At 36.5% G+C, this 20,091-nt stretch overlaps 1 protein-coding gene across 1 annotated transcript in view; it reads left to right on the top strand.

The window, feature by feature from the left end:
* Positions 1-1,595: 1,595 nt before the first annotated feature.
* LOC104621922 (tolloid-like protein 1) overlaps positions 1,596-20,091 on the top strand; it is a gene marked incomplete at its 5' end in the record, with an annotated part of 37,090 nt that continues 18,594 nt past the window's right edge. Inside the window, 7 exons of the mRNA XM_010288549.1 lie at positions 1,596-1,698; positions 3,140-3,256; positions 4,305-4,450; positions 10,505-10,700; positions 12,282-12,407; positions 15,359-15,519; positions 18,435-18,615. Of these exons, the coding sequence (XP_010286851.1) occupies positions 1,596-1,698; positions 3,140-3,256; positions 4,305-4,450; positions 10,505-10,700; positions 12,282-12,407; positions 15,359-15,519; positions 18,435-18,615 (1,030 nt within the window). The remainder of the gene's footprint in view (positions 1,699-3,139; positions 3,257-4,304; positions 4,451-10,504; positions 10,701-12,281; positions 12,408-15,358; positions 15,520-18,434; positions 18,616-20,091) is intronic.

Below are 20,091 nucleotides of genomic sequence, written 5' to 3'. Positions count from 1 at the left end.
TAAAGGTCTTTTCCAACCGTAATGATTCTGTAATTCTGTGAAAGCAAAACCCCCACTAGCCTAACATTAAGACACATAGTGTTTTGCTATGAAAGTTTGTCTCCATTTTGCATTGTTTGGAGAAGAGTCTTACTGTGACCCTCTTAGCTACGTACACACCCATACCACTGAGTTTTTATTTTATCTTAAAATTAGTTTCTTCTGATAGCTGATTATTTTTATCTTCTTAAAATTGAACACTCTGAAAAAGTTCTACATTTCGGGTCTAATATTGTACTATGTGGTGGTTGGTGAGATACATGGTGCCTTCAGAGGAGATGGAAGTAAACCATTCTGTCTGACTGGGCCCATTGCTCCAGTTGCGGTGTTGTATTTCCTCCTTGCAGCTGGACTAAGGGTAAATTCCTTTCCTTTCAACTGACACTCACAGCTGCTTCATAGGCTGCCATGGAGATGTATTTTTGCAGTGTGAGGTATTTGCTACTGTGCAGCAATTCATGTTTGCTTTATAATAGCAGGTTCCTAGGATCAAAGCTAAAAATAAAATCACTTCTATGCTCATATGTGAATAAAGAAGATTTTTAGTTAGGTTGAAATATTTGTTAGTCTACACTGAGGAACTGATTTGGAAGAAGATGAATTCTTTTTCCAAATACACCTAAATCCAATGGAAGGGTATGAATTGGAAATATTTTATAATACAAAATACAAATGATTTTTAATCTTCTTCTTTGGACTTATCCCTGAATTGCAGGACATGATGCTAAGACTGTCCCAGTCAGGGTCCAAATTGTAGCTATTGTGACATCCTATGATCCAGGATGAATCCTATTCCTCTGTTAAAAGTGTGAGTTTATGGGAGTTTAGGTTTAGTATTTCTAGACCAAAGTGGGATAATGTAATGGTGTAGGGTAATCCTGATATTAAGTATTGAAAATATGCCTATTTACAATACAAAATAGGGAGTCCAAGTTCAAATGTTCCAGAAACGCACAGAACTCAGATTTCTGTATAAAAAGCTTTATTATCTTTTCATTAAGAGTCATTAAGGGACTGCATACTATTTGTTTTAGTGATACTGCTTTCAACATTACTGTCCACCGTTGTCAATATGTAACTTGTCTGAAAGTAAATTATCTTGTCAAAACAATAGTAGAAGGAACCACAAACAAACAAAAAAAAAAACCCAACAATTTTTTTGTACAGCTGTCGGTGCTGAATATAGTTGGAATGGAATGGAAGAAGAATTGGCAGGAGAATTTTCAAATAAGATACTTAAAATTACATTAGCACATTATTTTACCTTATTAGCATTCTCAAATTTTTATTTTGCAGTGAAAAGCTCCCTGTAAGCAATTAATTGTGAGTAGTCTGTCCTGAATCTGGTCAAATATGTAAGATGAAATTAAAAGCTTGTATTGTTCCCAAACAATTTTTGCTTACTATAACAATTGAAGAGAGGTTAATTAAGCGTCTCAGTAGCTGGAATCCTGTTACAGGTGACCTCTTTGGATTCTGTTCTGCCGAATGTTGTTATGATAATTTTCTAGTATTAACCACATGTGAGTTAATTAGGTGTTCTCCTCTGACTGCAGATTGTTTTAAACTTCACCACCATGGACCTTTACAAGAGCAGTCTCTGTTGGTACGACTATATTGAAGTAAGAGATGGCTACTGGAGAAAATCACCCCTGCTTGGTATGCAACTGTTGAATGCTGAACTGTCCATAGTTATCATTGAGCTCAGTGGATTTGCTTGCTGTTGAACCCACAACAAACCTCTTGGTTTTTAGGTGTCTAGTATGTATCTAAACTTGGGGATGGGAAAAAGCTCTAAATGGCCTCAGTTAAGTTGTTTATCTCTTCAGGCTTCAAGCCTTCTTTTCATTGCAGCTAGTTGTTTTTCAGCTGCATGTGTAGAAAGAGGAAAACTACAAAATGTGCAACTTTTTGCTTTGCTTATGAGTATTGAAATATGAAGTTTGCCATAGTACTGTTCACAGAAATGGGGAAATAGTATACAGACAAATCTGTAGAGCATGTGATGGGAAATCCATAGAGCATGTGATGAGCACATGCACTGTGGTTGAGAGCATCCACTGTAGAGTAGTACTTGTGAGCTCTGTTCCTGTACTTTTAAAATTATGAATAGAAGATTCATAGAAGATAGAATAGAAGATAGACTTCTATTGCTTTTTTGCATGTCCTTCCCTGCTCTTGCAAAAAACCCATGTAAAGCAATAATGAATTAAGTCTTAGAGTTGCAATTAATATGCAGGAAGCTGCAGCCATCCTTTTCTTAATTCAGAAGATTGGTGGGAATATTTCACACCCCATAATGCCGCTGCCCAGTCCAGAGGCTTGTTTTGATATCCTGTGATCTTGTCTGATTGAAATTGAAGATTTCAGACCATGGGAAACATGAACATATCCAACTTCTTGGGTCGGTTTTGTTGTTGTTTTTAGAATGAAGACTTGAAACTATTTGTTAGAATCCTAACAGCCACAGTTTAAAAACAGCAACAAAGAAAAGGAAGCAGATACAGAGGACAGCTTTTCAACTGTAGTGCCTATTTTCTTGGCCCTAAAAAGAAAAGGAAGAAGAAACAATTAAGACCAGACAGTAATTACCCTTTTCTCCTGTTCCCTTTTCTATCACCCAGACAAACAGAAATTTCGCCTACCTAGGCTGAATTTAAGAGGATAATATAGTCTAGGGTCATTCGGATGTTAGTTTTTAAATCTCTTTGGTCCTTAGACACAATAAGCAGTATTACTGTGACCTAGATTATATTCCTCTCTTAATATTAGTACTCACTTTCCCCTTCCAAAATGCCCAGGTTTGTATATATAGAGACAATCTATAACAATAATTTTTCCACTTAATTCCCCTAAGGTTTTTTTACTCAGACTTGTGAGCCTGACTGCAGTGAAAAGTAGTACTGAAAACTGTATAATAAAATCTTTGTGTATTAGGTCCTGATCTGCAGAAACACATGTGCATAACCGTAAGCATGTGAATAGTTCCACTGAGCTGGTTATGCTACTCCTGTTTATAATGTTAAACACTTGTGTAAATGTTTGCAGCATTTGGCTTCAGAGGCGGCAGAAAATGCAGTTACTGGTTGCATGTTTTTAGGCAGGTTTTGTGGTGACAAACTGCCAGAAGTCCTCGCATCCTCCGACAGCAGGATGTGGATCGAGTTCCGCAGCAGCAGCAACTGGGTTGGGAAAGGTTTTGCAGCAATTTATGAAGGTACCCCTCTTGTAGCATTAAAAATGACTTGATTATGGAGGAAAAATATGACCTGGATACCTTTGGATATTAAAAAAAAAAAGTCAGAAATAACCTAATAAGTAATCAGTATTTTATTACTAAAAGTGACAGTGGGTGTTGACTTACTAGGCAGGACATTTTGGAACACTTCCTATGATCCGATTTCAGATGACCTCTTTTCCATGGACACTGCTGACAATATTCATAAGCATTTTTTACCAGTAGTTTAATTAACTAAATGTGCATGTTCTTGTGCTTCGTGTGTGTAAAAATTTCTTTCAGTACTTTCTGTTTAGAAAAATCTGACTTAAGCTTTCCATATGCTTTGGGAATACTTAATAGAGACACTCCCACACACTGAGTATATTAGCAAAGTCAACATTCACCTGTTTAAAATAGAGCCTGTTTTTTAAAATACTGAATCTATGGTAGTAAACTGTATGATTTAGTTGATATTTACAGATCTTTACATGATTATCAGTATGGACATTGAAAAGTGCATTTGCTTTTCATGAAAACATTTTTTACATATATGAGCTGTTGCTTCAAATTCAGCATAAGCTTGAAGTGATAAACTGTAGGTTAAATATATATATCTCATATTATAAACTGTGAAATTTCTGTCTCATCTCTTTCTAAAAAAAAGTTAGTAACTATTAATGCAAAAAGTTTATTAAATATATTTCAAAGGTGAACAAACAGTAAAATTTAATTATTTTGACCTTTTAAATATACTCTGTAGCATGTATAGATTCAGATTATCTGTGATAACAAAGTCTTCCTGAACATTGTAGACACATGTTTAGAGCTATTAGAAATGCTGAATTATATTCGCTAACTGAAATACATATAGTGGTTTAAAAGGATTGTGTTTTCCTTGGTAGTCTTTTTGTCCTTGGTAGACTTTTTAAGTCTTCTCCAGAAAAATCTTAACATTAGTTTTAAAGAGAAAAGCATAAAATGTCAGTTTTCCTGTTCCCCATGCCCAATATCATTACTGACAAAAAGAATTTTCTGTTTTTATCAGCTATCTGTGGAGGTGAAATCCACAAAAACGAAGGCCAGATCCAGTCTCCCAACTATCCTGATGACTACAGACCAATGAAGGAATGTGTGTGGAAAATAACAGTGTCAGAAAACTACAATGTAGGATTAACCTTTCAAGCATTTGAGGTAAAGCTTTTTAACTGATCTCAGAAAAGCATCTAGTGGATAAGTGGCAGTGACATTTAAAGGAATCCCATAAAACCTGTGAATGAATTTAAGAATTCTCTATGAAAAATAAGCTCCAGAATCTAATTCTACTCTCCATGAAACCTTCCTTTCTGCAGAAATTTTCAAGAAGATTAAGGTTTTTCATGTTTTCTATGCTGTTTGAATTAAAATCTTTAAAGTACTGACCATAGTTGCAGTTTAGCAAACACATAATCCAGTTCAGCAAGTCTGCTTTAATACTCTGTTAAATAATCAGGATTTTTTATCTTTGCTAAATCTTATTGTTAAAAAGGAATGTCTATCTGGAAAGAAACCACTGTGTGTTTTGGCTTCTGTTTGTTCAGCAAGTCTGCTTTAATACTCTGTTAAATAATCAGGATTTTTTATCTTTGCTAAATCTTATTGTTATAAAAGGAATGTCTATCTGGAAAGAAACCTCTGTGTGTTTTGACTTCTGTTTTGAGAAGAAAGAAAGAAAAAAAGCCTACTTAAATTCAGTTTACAAACCTATATTTAGAGAGGGAAGAAAAAAGCCATGGTGAGTCATACTTGTGTGTCGTTAGTGTATATCTTTCTGTGTATAGCATTCCTGAACAGTGATAAACTGTTACATAACAAAGAAAAAGAATATTTCATAAAGTGTTTTTATGCATACGTGATACACTGCCTTGATGTTTGTAGACAAATTTAGTAACATACTTTGAGTTCACTTCTTTTTGTCAATTGTGCTTCAGCAGTAATGACACGAAGGATGCTCTTTTTTAAAGTCTAAACTTTTTGTCTTTATGGTACGCATAGATATAAACACAGGTATAGGAAATATAGATATAATTTCCAACATGTATTTGTAGTCTTACAGACAGACTTCAGACACATTTTTGATATGACTGATGAAAGGTCTGAGCGTAAGATTACAAGGGTTTTGGACTTTTTGAAAAATTATGAATATAAACAGTGGAACTTCAATAATTTTGCAGATTCTACTTCACTTTCCCTTTTTCGTATCGTGAACTAATGTTGGGTCTAGCATAGACAAGATCAGCTCTCCCTGCCTAAAGGGTTTTCCAAATACCATTCAGACTCTACATGGCCTGGCCCAAGAGTATTCAACAGAGTATGTCAGCTTCTCTTTTTAAGCACTGTTGAAAATGAGCAACGTTTTCAGTAACTTTATATAATTTACTGACTAGATACGGAGTTTTTTTAGTCTGCCATTGGTGCTCAGTGTTTTTTAATGTGATCCCAAGAGAAGTGGCGCTTTGGCTCTGCATAAGAGACTTGCCACAGTATTTGATCTCCATGCAGATGCTCAGTGTTGATCTACACGCACAGTACATTTTCTCTTGAACTGATCCCAGTTCAGTGTCACCTCTGGGAGAATCAAACTTCCATCTCTTCCTATCTTTCAGGACCTTTTTCTAATCACCGAATTATAGATTATTTGCAAGTGTGAAGATAGTATGTTCATGCCTTACCATATAGAAAATAATTAGAAGCAAAGGACCAGCAAATGAGAGCACAATTTAGTAGGCTAGTGGTTAAGGCTGTAAGAAATGTCCGGTTTTTCCCCAAGACTATTCAGTATTATGGCACTCTCTAGAGGTGAAACATGTGGACTGACACCTCAAAAGAAGAAAGAGGAAATTGAGTGGTAGTCTCAACTTAGTGTCTCTGCCTAGATGTGTTTTGAAAGAAAAAAAAAAAGTTCCCGACAGCAGGGACTTGAAAGGTACATACTTTTCCAGGGAGAGTCTGAGCTCTGATTCCAGAGTGGCAAGATGCCCTTGAGCACCAAATAAGGTGCCCCAGAAAGGCACAGTCCTTCTGTAATATCTGTCTTCGTGGCTTTTTCTTACTGGCTCGTCCACAAGGCTCCCCACTGAGAGTCAGAGTTGCTTTGGAAACTGCTCTGAAGGGCCTTGCTTAGACATTCACCATTGGGTCTGATTTCCACTTCAGGTCCAAGTGCCTGAACGTAGGTGTTCTGTTTTTTGGTACTAAGTCCGACTCTGGACTGAATCCTTGGTGCATTGCCCAGTAAAACAAAAAGTTGTTTAAAAATCACAGTTCTTTGTGCCAGCTGAGATCAAAAAAAGTAAATGTCAGGCTCAAGAGTTATTGCAGCATGTTTGTGAGAAAATTACTTCTCTGTCCTTTGGAAGGTACAGTTAAGTAAGAGGAATTCTCATTATCCATATGTAATGCTAGAAAAAATAACTGTATAAATAACCTTCACTCTGAAATGAAAGCACTAGGGGAGCTGAGAATTTCAAACTGTATCAATGAGTCACCTTGTTTTGCCTGGTGTGGGCAGTGCGTTTTCCACTGAGTGTGGGATTACCCTTTCTTATTTGGCTGCTTGATGGGCAGCTACACTTTCTAATATATGGATGACAGCAGAGATATTGGGACTGGTAATTGCATCTTTTTGCTTCATTGTTATAGTGACCTTTATTATATTGTTCTTGGAAAATTAGCAGTTCTTGTATTTTTTTTTAAAGAACTTTTGTTGGCTCGCAGTCTCACCAGCTATGGCAATCCAGAGGGTTTGTAGAGCTGAGCCATGTAAATCTTCTTCATTTGAGTGGCCCTGTTAATCCTTGTGCAGGTAGTGTTCATTTAAATTATTTTTACATAAGTCAGGGAATAAAATTTATCTGATCTTCTGATTCCACTAGGCATATATCCCACCTTTTATGACTAAAGTGTATAACCTGAGTCAGATATGTTTAACTGTAGTGGAATTTGACTCTATCAACAAATAAATTAACAATAAGAAAAGGTTATTGGAAGATTTCTTCTGGAGTTCGGTTGCTCCTGGATTTGCTTTTCAAATCCTCTTGCTGTCTTTTTTTTTTTCTGTTGGAGGAATGCTACAAAACAGAAGTAGTCTGGAATATTTAACCAACTATATTTTAGTCTAAAGTAATTATTTTTTCAAAACTGAAACTATATACAAGGAATTTTCTTTTCTTTTGAGAATGGAAGTTGAGAACACCTCTGGCTTTCCATTTCACCAGGTGATTTCTTAGTGTTTTCCTGTGCTTATGTGTCAGTCTTAGGAATTTTTCTGGCATTTTCTCAACTTAGTTGTCTAATGCCGTTCAAATTCTGAGTTTTGTTCAAGGCCTTCAGGAGCTGATGGTATCTTTTGTTCTCCTATAAGCAATGCATTTTTTTGTAAAACCTGTTTGTTTATGGTTTTTTGCATTTGCTAACATTTTGCATCTTTCCTTCCATCCCCTGTAATATCAGTCTTGTGAAATTGTAATGCTCCAGTAAATAAGGTTTACAAGATCAGTCCAGTTCCAGCTAAACTCACTGTGAGTCTTCATTAACTTGAGGAGATTTCCTACCCTTGTAGTAGGAAGAATAAGAGACTATTGCAAGTGTAATAGATCTTTGTATGGCAATGTTCCCAGATGACAGTGCAATGACATTTTAAAACATGAGGTACAGTTAAGCAAAGCACATTTTATACTAGTTCTTTTTCATTGGTTACTAAGTGCCTTGACACAAGTTATTATTTCTCAAAAACACAATAACTATCTGTTAGTTTATATATAGGTGTAACGATTTAATCCCTTAATATAATAATACTGACAATAACAATGGCATCGCTTTCAGTAGTATTACACTAAAAATAAATGAATATGGTAGAATGGTCACCTTTTGAATTGTTTTATTGAAAATCAATAACACTTTCTAAGTTGGTTGATTTTTATAGTCTTAGGAAGTTTAGCAACTTACTGCTATACAAAATGTATTTTTAGCTGTTGTCTTCTGCCAAAAATAGAGTAATTCTCAGAAAAGAAACTAATAATTCATCTCAATGGGAATTTAATACATGTAACTCAGAGCTGCACTTGGCCTGTGAAAAATCATGATTTCCAAGTTGCCCCGTACAATAAAGAAACGTGGAAAAAACAGACATTAATTAAAACTCTCAAGTAGTGAAATGACCACAGACATGCACGGGGAAAATACACAATTCCTTCATTGATATTAGTGGGCTTTGGAGAAGGTCGCTTCTTTCTACATCAGAGCACAATACAATTTTTACTGAGATAGCAAGGCAGACTTTGTTTTAAATTGGAATATGATGTCATGTGTTTAAACTTTATTATTTAGATTAATGAAAATTTGGAATTGGTATTACAGTGTCAAAAACTTATCAGTGCTCGGGTAGACATATGCCTGACGTCATTATTTGCAAACATACAATTGCCACTGAAGTCAAAAATAGGTGGTTGCATCCCAGATCTTCATGACTTTTTTCCACTCATTTTCTAAACTCTGTCCCAAAGCAATTACTGAGCAAACAACTAAGAAATTACAGTAAATGGCAATATGGATTGTGCCAGAGAAGTGAGTGGAAGAAAATTACATATGTAAATGCTTGAAGAATTGGAAAGTTGGGCAGACAGACAAATTTTATGTGTAAATGCCATATTTTCATGCCATTAAAATGAAATAAAATCAAACAGCCTCTTCCCTCACTTCTCCCTCTTGCATAAAAGAAGCAGAAATCCTAATATGCTAAGTGAAAGCTTCTTAGCCTGTGGTGTAGTTACTGAGCTTATTGTTGGTCATAATGAACAATTAGAGGAAAGTACCAGCAGCCACTCGTACTAACTGTGCAGCTTACATGCAAGAAAACTCTGTCTGGAGAGAAGATGTGGATTTTTCTGTGTTTGGTTTGGTTTTGACTTCTTTGTCATTTTAGCAGAATTTGGATGTGCTGAATTAAATTTGAGGCTTCTCCAACACCACCTCCCTGACTGTGGTCCCATGCCCCCCACCCCTAAACCTACCTCATGATTCAGCCACTTAGTTGAACAATAGTTTTCTTAGAGGAATTATTTTTGAATGCTTGGATTTAGTTAATTCTTTTATAACTAAGATGCTATACTACTTGAGTAATATGAATTAATCCTGCAGTAAAATGACCCAGATCAAGACGGTTTTTAATTTTGTTGGGAAAGATACCGTCTCCGTAAAGACAGGCGTCATAAATGATCTAGGCTTTGTATAGGATTATATTTGGGCTGCTACTGCTCTCTTCTTTGGTGCAATTCCCACTCGGACTGACTCTGCAAATACTATTCTGTAAAGAGCACAAGGCTTGCTACCCAAGTGAAAATGCACACATGTCCACTCCCATATTAGTCTATGTTTGGATGTCATCTGGCAGGACATTTACATGAGAGGAACATTTTCAGGTGTTCTGGTTTCAGTAGGTTTCTCCATCACTATGGCAAAGATTCACTCATTGACCCAGAAAGTCAAAAGAAGACACCTGAAATCAGGAGTCGTGCAACAGAAACCAGTCACATCAGCTGCAGAAAAATAATGATATTCTTTGTCATCTGTTCTATTTGCTACTTAAAAGCTGATAATTTTAGGAGTGTGTTTGGATCAAATTCTACATATGCTCCAAACTTTTAATGCACTGTAATTTTTTACACTTACCCTGCAACATCAGTGGGTAGCGACAAATACAAAATTTTGCATTGTGCTGAGGATAAAGGAAGAAAAAAAAAATGTTGATTATCACTTGAAATAGCACAGGTCGATAATATCTAAAAATCTTATTCATATTAATCAAAATTGAGCTTTTCAATATTTCAAAACCAATTAATATTTCTGACGCGTTTAGTTGTTGAACCATTAATCCTGTACACTTCAGTGTACAGTACATGAGAAAAGAGGACTTTACTTAAGCTCAGAGTAGGAATTTGACATAACATTAGGAAACTTAGAGGTGAGTGTGTCTTTTTTAGTTACTTCTTTCCAGTTAGACTGTTGTGTCCTGTATAACATCTCAACAAGTTCTTCTTGTAGAAAACAAGTATAGTTAAAAACAGGCCAGTGATCATCTTCCTGATGTTTGAACCCTAAATAGAGAATCCTAACCTTACCTTTGAAAAATGTATATTCTGTTTATTATCACATTGAGATTTGATATTTATGGTCAAGTTCAAATAGCTCACTAAAAATAATTTTTTACAGATTGAAAGACATGATAACTGTGCATATGACTACTTGGAAATTCGAGATGGGACAAATGAGAACAGTCCTTTAATTGGTCACTTTTGTGGCTATGACAAGCCAGAAGACATTAGATCTACCTCTAACACCCTGTGGATGAAGTTTGTTTCTGATGGAACTGTTAACAAAGCAGGGTTTGCAGCTAACTTTTTTAAAGGTAAATGTTAAAGTGTATTTTTGGAGCTGTGAACTGCTTATCACTTGGTTTTTATACTAGAAAAATTAAATACTAGGATATTAAAAATATTTTCTTTTTATTAATATCAGTTCTGTACTGCTTCCAATGTATTTTTTACCTGGGCATACAATTTTGTCAAAACAAAACAATGGAGATATTTGAATCTCTTTGTAAAGTACATCCAAAGAATGAAGGAACCTACTCTTTTCAGGTTCAAATAATGATTTCAGTTTTGAAACACCTTTGAAACATACCTAATCCTGTAAAGAGTAGCACTTCATCAAAGAGATCATGCATGGGGGAACAATCATGAGTACTTCATACACTGGAAAAGCTCCAGTCAGTGTTGTCACCTCAAAGGTGTTTTTTTTCAAAAAAAAAAAAACCCCAAACAACCCAAAAAAACCCCAACAAACAAGCGCTTTTTTGACATTGTGGTATCAAATATAAAGTTAAATAGTATAATCACAAATGGGTCTTTTTTTGTTAAGGTTTCTTTCTTTTATGTAAATACTGTGGATTTTCTATCACTTTGCTGCATTAAGCTGCCTTATCAATTTATTACTCTCTGTGAGATACAAAAAAAAAAAACCAACCCAACAACGAAACAAAACAGCTGAGAAATTGTGGTGACCGATGGCCTCACAGTCTTCCTCCAGTTTTGGGGGGGGTGTGTGTGTGTCATACAACTGCAGCTATACCTGTGGTGTCTAGTGTATGGAGAGTGTGTAATTTCCACCCTCTGCTGCCCATGGCACGGTGAAAGCCACTAGTAGCGGTGTGGCCATGGTGACACCCGAAATACAGGTCACGCTACCAGGAGAATCTTTTTGCTCTTTTGAAAACCCACAAACTGGGGCTTTTCTTACCCTGTTAGTTTTCACCGTAGACAATTATAACCTTGAAGACTGTAGATATGAGAGTGGGAGCTCTGTTCTGTTCCTAAGAAATTGCTTCTCCTGGTGTAAGGAAACAATATTTCAACATCCGAGGAATATTTTAACAATGAATCTCGTGGGTGTACTTCAGAGCTAGTAGAGATAATACATTATGCCTTTCCCTCCCCCATCCCTGATGCATCTTGTTCCCTTTAATATCAGTAGAATGAAAACCTGGGATTTGAGGATTCTGTTAATCTGTTTTTGAGTATGAATTTGGGATAATGCACAAATTGATTCTGTGGGAGATAAAGTGCCCTTCAAGTGACCCTGCTGTGGATTTTCAATCTTTCTTTTGATACTTTATACAACCTTTAGATTACGGCTGCCTGAATTGTATGCTGCCCACAAAGTGCTTATAATTATAGGTCTGCATCTGTCAATAGGTATTCTAAAAAAAAAAAAAACAAACCCACCTAAACCCCACAAAGGACGAATTTTTATTTTCTCCATTGCAGGTCTCCTTAGCATTTGAAAATCCTCTAGTCAGCAACCACAGTGTGTTATGTAGTGCACCTTATAATGGCATGCACACAGCTTTCTGGATTAATATTGATCCAGTAATTACAGCTGAGGAAGGTAATTATTTAACACGTTTTCACATTCTTCCCCATCTTGGCAGAGGAAGATGAATGTGCCAAACCTGACAATGGTGGCTGTGAGCAGCGCTGTGTAAATACTCTGGGCAGTTACCAGTGTGCCTGTGATCCCGGCTATGAACTCGGTCCTGACAAAAAGAGTTGTGAAGGTACAGTGCGTTGCTGTGTTATGGGCTCTTCGAGCTCGCAGTCTACTGTCGCTTAAATGAAATGCTACAGCTTTCCTGTGTTCTGTCCTAGCAGCGTGAGATCTGTGGAACCCAACCCAGAAAACCAGAGCTCCCTTTTAACCGGTGGTGCCAGAGTAATGTCTCTCCACAGCAGTCGTCTTCATCTGATGTCTGTCACTAATTTAGCTTTAGAGGTTTTGCTGTTAGTCGATCGGGGACCATGCAAAACCGGACTTTGTACCTTCCCAAACCACTTATTACATTATTCATACTCGTTAAAGCAAGGTCTCCCACCATACTTAAGGAGAAAATTATCAACAGGGCAACATGCCACTGTCTCAGAATCGGAGTATTTGATGGTCCTTCTGACCGCCTCTGATTGGGGTGTGACTGGGAAGCTGGCGGGTTTGAAGAGCAGGATCCTTTATTCTAGCTCAAAGCTCAGAGACATCCTCCCCACTCCCAGTCAGATTGTGGACGTTTCTTGCTGGAAACAAATTCTACTTTTCAGGGTGAGCAATGTGTGTTCAAATAATCATCTGGAGAAATAAAAACCGGATAAGTGGAAGTGTGTGCAAACATAAGATTGGACTGAGATAAGATTTTGCAGTCTATACATATTTCATATCAAAGTAGAAGCTCTTGATCATTACACACCAATTATTGGTTGGTTTTTATTCATAAACACCAACATATTCAGTGATAACACAAATGATTCTTATCTCAGTTCATCTATTTGTTGTAGTAGTGAACGGAGTTTGAAAATTGGAGTACTCGGAGTTATGCTTTTCTTCTGATGTGATTCATTGGTCTCTATTTCCCATTTTCCTGGCTTCAATTCATGATTTGTCGAAATTTGAGATAGTTTTGCTTAGTTTCTTTGTACTTTTTGTTCTGTGGGGTTGGTTTTCTTTGGTAGCTGGTTTTTTTTGTGTGTGTGAGATGCTGATAGTCTTAGACTACAGGCATGTTAGATTGTGATTCTCATCAAGCTGGTTGATTTTTCGTTGGTTCCCTTCTGCCCCCCAACTTTAATAGTAAGCATGTTGGAAAAACAATTTATTTAGATGTCTGCATATTAGGCAGTGTGCAGAAAGTAAGGTTAATCTAAGGGGGGCCATGAAGACAGAGGTTTCATCTCTGGGCCTTTGATCATCAGTCCAAATTTATGTAAGGAATTTGGTTTAGTCTGCCTGCTGACCTGAGTCAGAATGTTAGGGAAGATGACCAGTCTTTCAGAAAACTCTTCCCTCTGCCTCCAAAAAATAAGGAAGGAATACCTCCCTGGCTCCCAAACAGAAAAACAACTGTGGCAAAAGCAAAAGTCACTCAACGTAGTGCAATGCAGGGCGGAGCAAAACCCCTGAGCTATCCCTAAAAGTGTGTATGCATTTGTTCCACGTGACGTAGCACTCACTGTGTGTAGATACGACTTGGGACTGCTGAATTAAAATCACTGTGTAGCCACAGTGAGCATTACATCCTAGTTATAGTTTGGGAATTTGAGGGGTGACCTAGCTGTATTAATTCACACGTGATTCCAGAGTAGAAGCCTCTAACTTAGAAACTCTGCCCAGTGCTTCACTGCAGTGTTGACATGCACAGAAAATTGCTTCATGGTTGTCTAATCCAAATCTCCTCTGCTGGCAGCATATTAGAAAGCTTTAAAATATTTTTTTCCAGTATTTCCACGTTTCCCACTATTGCCTCCAGGAACCATGGAGTGACATTGAAAAGCAGAAATTGAAAACTAGAAGTAGTTGTCCTGACCCAGACCAGATCATTTGGGGGTACAGCTTGTCACCTGAGTGCAGGCTCTAATCCTGTGCCTGGTCTGTTTTTATACACTGAGGTGTGACCCAGGGTCTTAGTCTTCCCCCACCCTGGTCAGATTACCTTTATGCAGATGTCAAGAAGTCTTCTGCGTGGAAAGCCAGGTGCTAGGAGGGAGACTGGTACATGTCTGGGTTGGCCAAATAAGCCCTTGACACAGAAACTGGAGAGTTCTGCCAAGTGTGTTAGGTGGTAGCATGTGAGACCACTAGACAGGAACAGCCAGTTTCTAAAGCATTCAGCGTTAGTGTTAGTTGGAAGAAGGTGGACCTTCCCCCCACCAGCTCTTTAGAAAGAGATTTGTGGATGGTTTCCAGTGCTGTCACAGTGCTGTAATGGTATCAATGCAGCAGAGTGTGATCGAGAACCCCTGCAAATCCCATTACTTTCTTTTACAAAAAAAAAAAAAAAAATCCATAGATGGAAAAGATTAACATGTTTATCCTTTGCCATCTGAACTCCATCCACAAACATAGTACAGTGTCGTTCTGTTGTATGGAGGTGACTATTTGGCATATTTTTGGAAATAATAGCTATTTTCTCTATTACTTGGATATCCACACTTCAGCACAAGCAATTGTGACTGAAGAGTACATGACTGCTGTCCCAAAGAAGTGACCCTATCTAGTAGGTTATAGGGGTCATATACAACTATATGAGCTGAGGCAGGTAGGGCTGATTCTGGATCAATAATCAAGGAGAGAAGCTGGGGAAATGTGGAGCGCATCTTAAGTAGCCCATCTGTCAGAAGAGGGGTGGTCAAGGTCCTGGGGAGGGCGGTGAGGTCAGAGGACTCGCATGGGAAAGGCTGTGAGAGAATAACCAGAGTCTCTGGAGGGAAGGGAGAAGAATGAATACGATAACGCCTTGTGTAGTCCTGAAACTTATCTCTGTCCGCAAACCTGCAAGCTGTTCAAGATAGGGGCTGTCTCTTTCTCTTTGTTTGCACCAAGCACGATAAAATAAGATTCCGATTAGTCTGTCTGGGCATTACAGCAGTATAAGTAATGAGAGGACTGAATCTTCTCAGTGTGCTTCTGTTTATAGTAAAACATGGTTTCAGTCAAGAAACGATGCTCTCCCTTCTAATTTTACAGCTGCGTGCGGAGGACTCCTGACAAAGCTAAATGGGACTATAACCACACCAGGGTGGCCCAAAGAATATCCTCCAAACAAAAACTGTGTGTGGCAGGTGGTTGCCCCGACGCAATACCGAATTTCAATGAAGTTTGAGTTTTTTGAGTTAGAAGGGAATGAAGTAAGTAACCGTGAACAAAGGGCTGCGCAATCTGTTACAGGCTAAGCAGTTTCACGAGTGGTCAAGAATAAATATTGTCTTACAAAACCCTTGCTGACTGTTCATACCCTGACAATAACCATAGATATTCTTGTTTTCGTTTTGGGACTGTTTCTGGATTATTTCAAAACAAACATGGAGAGAATAGCTCTCTTTTACATATCATCTAAACGTATATGTCGTACAAGAAATTGAAAAGAAATGCTCTCTGCTGAGTCTCAGCTGACTTTTTTTATCAACAAAATAAAACAGAGCAAATGGCTGAGGCAAATTGGAAAGAATTCAAGAGAAGAAAATCTGGAGAAACCAAATCATCTTTACAGACTATGACTACAAAGAATACACATAAGCTGTGGTTAGTGATGGGGTGAGGGAGCATTTAAATCACAAATATCTCATGTGGGGAATATTTTAAAAGGAGCACTACCAGAAATAAGGCACGCTAGAACAGCAGCAGTGTATGACCTGGGCAGTGCCCAGAGGCATGGGGGACCTTGTCACCAGGTAGGGCAGAGCCCTCCGTGTGCTAAAGCCTGCTCTCTATAGCTTTAAACAAAGTGGTGGGGGTTGCAGTGGTTTTTCGGTGCAAATCAGTAAAATATGGGTTTCAACATCAACTTCTCAGCCTCTGTTCTGCTTCCTAGGCAACTGCTCTGTCATACCATTGAGTTCCCTTGCCACACTCTAGCCCTAACGTGCTGTAGCCACCGAGTTTATCTGGAAATTCTTCACGTAGCATTAAGAATCCAAATCCCAGGACATTATTTCTGAATAAAGAAATTTGTAGCAACAGATTTGATATGAGGATGAACCGTGTTTTGGGCATGAGAGCTGAAGTGGCAAAAGAAGGACTTTAATTTATAACTAAGAAACAACCCAGATATGGCTTCTCCAAAATATCTCAAAATTATTTGCAGAGGCAGCAATGTGAGATTTTTATTATTATATTTTAAAAAATTTGGGGTGGGTTATAAAGTCCATGAAATTCCAACTTTTAATGATTTATGTTACACTGCTGTCCTGTTATCATTATTACAAGAATTGCAAGAGGTGTAATAAAAACTTACAAATCCCAAAGAATTAAAATTTAATTACCATTTGAACAAATGATAAAACATTAAGTACTTTCTTGGTACTTAAACCAGATTTGCAAGGAAGGCACCTTGGGTGTATTGAAGTTAAATCAGTTTTCTAAGGTCACACAAAACACATAACTTAAGCAGATATGAAAAATATATACATAATATTTTTCAACATTTAGAACTTTGACTTGATCCTCTCCTGTACTACAAAATCTCAGCTTTATACTATTACATCGTAGTACTAAGAATGATACTTGTGAAAATCGTAAGAAACATATAATATCTGTAACATTCTAATATATTGTCTGGGTGCAGACATAAAATGTATACATTTAGCAAATGCTCTATATTTTTTTTTGTTATAGGAGTTCCATTTAGGACCAAATTTAATGTGTGTTTTCCAATATTACAATTTTAATATTCTACATTAACATTTTACAATTTTAATTTTACATTTAACTTGTACATTTTTTTAAATATAGTGAAGTATGAAGGGATTTAGACCTATCTGAAATTACATTTCATTTCTAATCTAAAGCTATGAAACCATCAAAACTGACCACTGACTTAATTGCTGAAATTTCTGGGTTTTATTAACTTTGTGAGCTATATTTGAAAATCGCATATGAATTTGTCTTACAATTAATATAAATCGGCATGTGGCAGTAACTGAAGTTTTATGAATCTGTGTTTTTCATACTGCATAGAAGTAGTTTCAACTGAATTAATCACTTTCCATCTCTGAAACATGTGAAAATTGTTCCAGTAACAATGAAAATTTAATCTACTTCTAGAATGTGTTATATTAAAAACAATTGGAAATGTTGACAATCATTTAATATTTCCTCAGGAGAGAGAGAGAGCAACAAAGGCCAAAACAGCCTTTTCTATAGTTCCCTTCCACTTCCCCTGACATTTCTTTTTTCACTAGAAATTGCGATTTATCAAATACGACTCGGATTTAATGGACAATCTAAGCTCCGTATGAATCCTCCTGGCCACTGTTTTCTCTTAAACTATTAATTGCAGACAACTGGGACATTTTTGATTAAATGATTGATAGTTGAGCCTAAGAAGCTTAGAAGTTTTTGGGTGGAAGGCTTTAGGTTGACCAAGGGATTATGCGTTGAAAGTATTATCATAGTAGTAGGCCTTGCATAATTTTTTTTTCTTACATTATTTTAGTTTATTTTTAACCTTTCAATGAAAATGACATGCATCAGCCTTCCAAATTATAGCTATGCTACTACTAAAGAAAAATGTATGGTTTGAATAGTGCAGATTTATATATTTGTAAATAAATTAATGTGTCTCAAATACATTATGGTAAAAAGTTCTTCTGTAAGTTTCTAAGTGGAAATTAATATTTTTTAAAATACCTTTGAGACGCAAGCAGTAGAAGCTTTGTAGGTTTTCGGTATGTGGTTTGTAGCACAAAGGTATAATTTTTAGGGTGAATATTTCTAAATTTTAATGGAGATTTTACTTTTTGGATTAAAGGGAACCATTATTAAGCATCTTGAAATTCAGATGCTAAACACAGATTAGTATCTATCAAATTATAGTTTTGAATGTAATGCATAATATAGCTATGCCTTAGTGACCTTAAAATATTCTTATGCAAAATCAGTGAACATTTGTAAGCATTTACAAATGTTTTCAGTGTCAGGGAAAAGTGAACAAAGATACTATTAATCTATTATTGCTCAGCATATACCGATCGGAGTTCTTGCATTTGTAAAGAACTTCATGCTTTTCTTTTGGTTGCTAAAAAAAATTTCTTTCTTTTCTCAGGTTTGCAAATACGATTATGTGGAGATTCGCAGTGGCCTTTCTTCTGATTCTAAACTACACGGTAAATTCTGCGGAACAGAAGTGCCTGAAGTTATCACCTCTCAGTACAACAACATGCGGATTGAGTTCAGGTCTGACAACACTGTGTCAAAAAAAGGCTTCAAGGCACATTTCTTCTCAGGTATAGAAAATTACTCTTGTGTACCTGTGAGTGCCTCTGAGCATACACTGACTAGCTGGAGTGAATACTGTATTTTGGTATGAAAGTGAAGTGGCCTTTTCCCATACCGTTTTTCTGGTAGCTTTGAATTTGTATTATTTATATAAGCCTAAATCGCTCCTTTGTCTTAAAATACTGTTCTGAATTGTACTGTCTGTAGAAAATGTATGTAACACATATATATATATTTGAATAACAGGAGAGGCAAATAAACTCTGTGAGATATGGAGGAAAAAAAAAAATCAAATTCACTAAGTGTTCCTAATTTTTTATTGCAGTTTTTTTAATCCCAAATTTTGTTGCTATTCTTTCAAATCCCAGTTCTAATGTGACATGTACTGTGTACACGTTTTTTTTTTTACATCAGATCTCTTAATATATTGTATTAGTTATGAAATTACCACTTTGTACTACAACATTTGCTTAACATTATGGGTACTTTCCTGCCAAACTTTGCACTTAATGTTTTGCAGAAGAACAGAATTTAAGACTTTGCTTTTGCAAAAATGTGTCGTTAGTTATGAGTGCAATTTCACTGAGGCAGATCGGAGCGATGGAAATTTATATCATCTGAGGACATGTACTGTTGAATAAAGATAGACAAAAGTAAAGCTGAAGATGTGAGGAAATATTTGCACAACAGTGCTGTCTGCAATCACCCATTGAGACTTGAGTATAATAATCTAACTATGGCAGGATACCACCTGGTGTTGCTAGAGGAATTTTGCTTAGTGTTTTTCTCGTGTGTTTACACACACATATGCATAGATATTTTATCTCGAGTAAAACAAAACAAGAAAACCGTCCCGTCCACCCACCTCCTCAAACTGGAATTCATCCAGATGCATTTGGAATTTGAATTCTGCCCCAGGTTTTTTTGATAGCAGTTAAAAATCTGAGTCCAGAGAATCCTGATTATATTTAGCATGTAGCAAAAGGTATTACCAGGCACTGTTATTAGTGTTTGTTTGCTGATATATTTTTATCAAAGCTGATAGGAAATGGCATTTCATTGATTAGCTTTAATAACTGATAACTATGAGCAAGTATTAAGAATCAGTCTATTGTATAAGTGATGTGGTTTGGAAGACGAAGAAAATAACCGTAAGACAAACAGTTTAGACTTACAATGTTTTCTCATTATGACAACTTTGATGTTTTTCTTAAGCAATTATGAAAGATGATAAAAAGTGTTTCATCTCATACAAAAAAATTAACAAGCATTTTACCTCCTCTAAAGCATATTATTTTTTCTAGTAATTGCATTTCTCTGGTCATAGTCTTTCAGGTACATCTTATATACATATAGTAGCACTTTTTACTTTTATATTTTACATTAGCAAGAAGCTTTCAAGGCTTACTCAGTATTTGTAGTAAATATATATATGTGCACATAACAGAGCTTCCTCCTAGAAACACAGAACTAGTCATTTCATG

Source organism: Phaethon lepturus, unplaced genomic scaffold, assembly GCF_000687285.1.
Source record: "Phaethon lepturus isolate BGI_N335 unplaced genomic scaffold, ASM68728v1 scaffold9266, whole genome shotgun sequence".
Classification (NCBI taxonomy): Eukaryota; Metazoa; Chordata; class Aves; order Phaethontiformes; family Phaethontidae; genus Phaethon; species Phaethon lepturus.
This window is presented reverse-complemented; position numbering and strand designations above follow the sequence as displayed.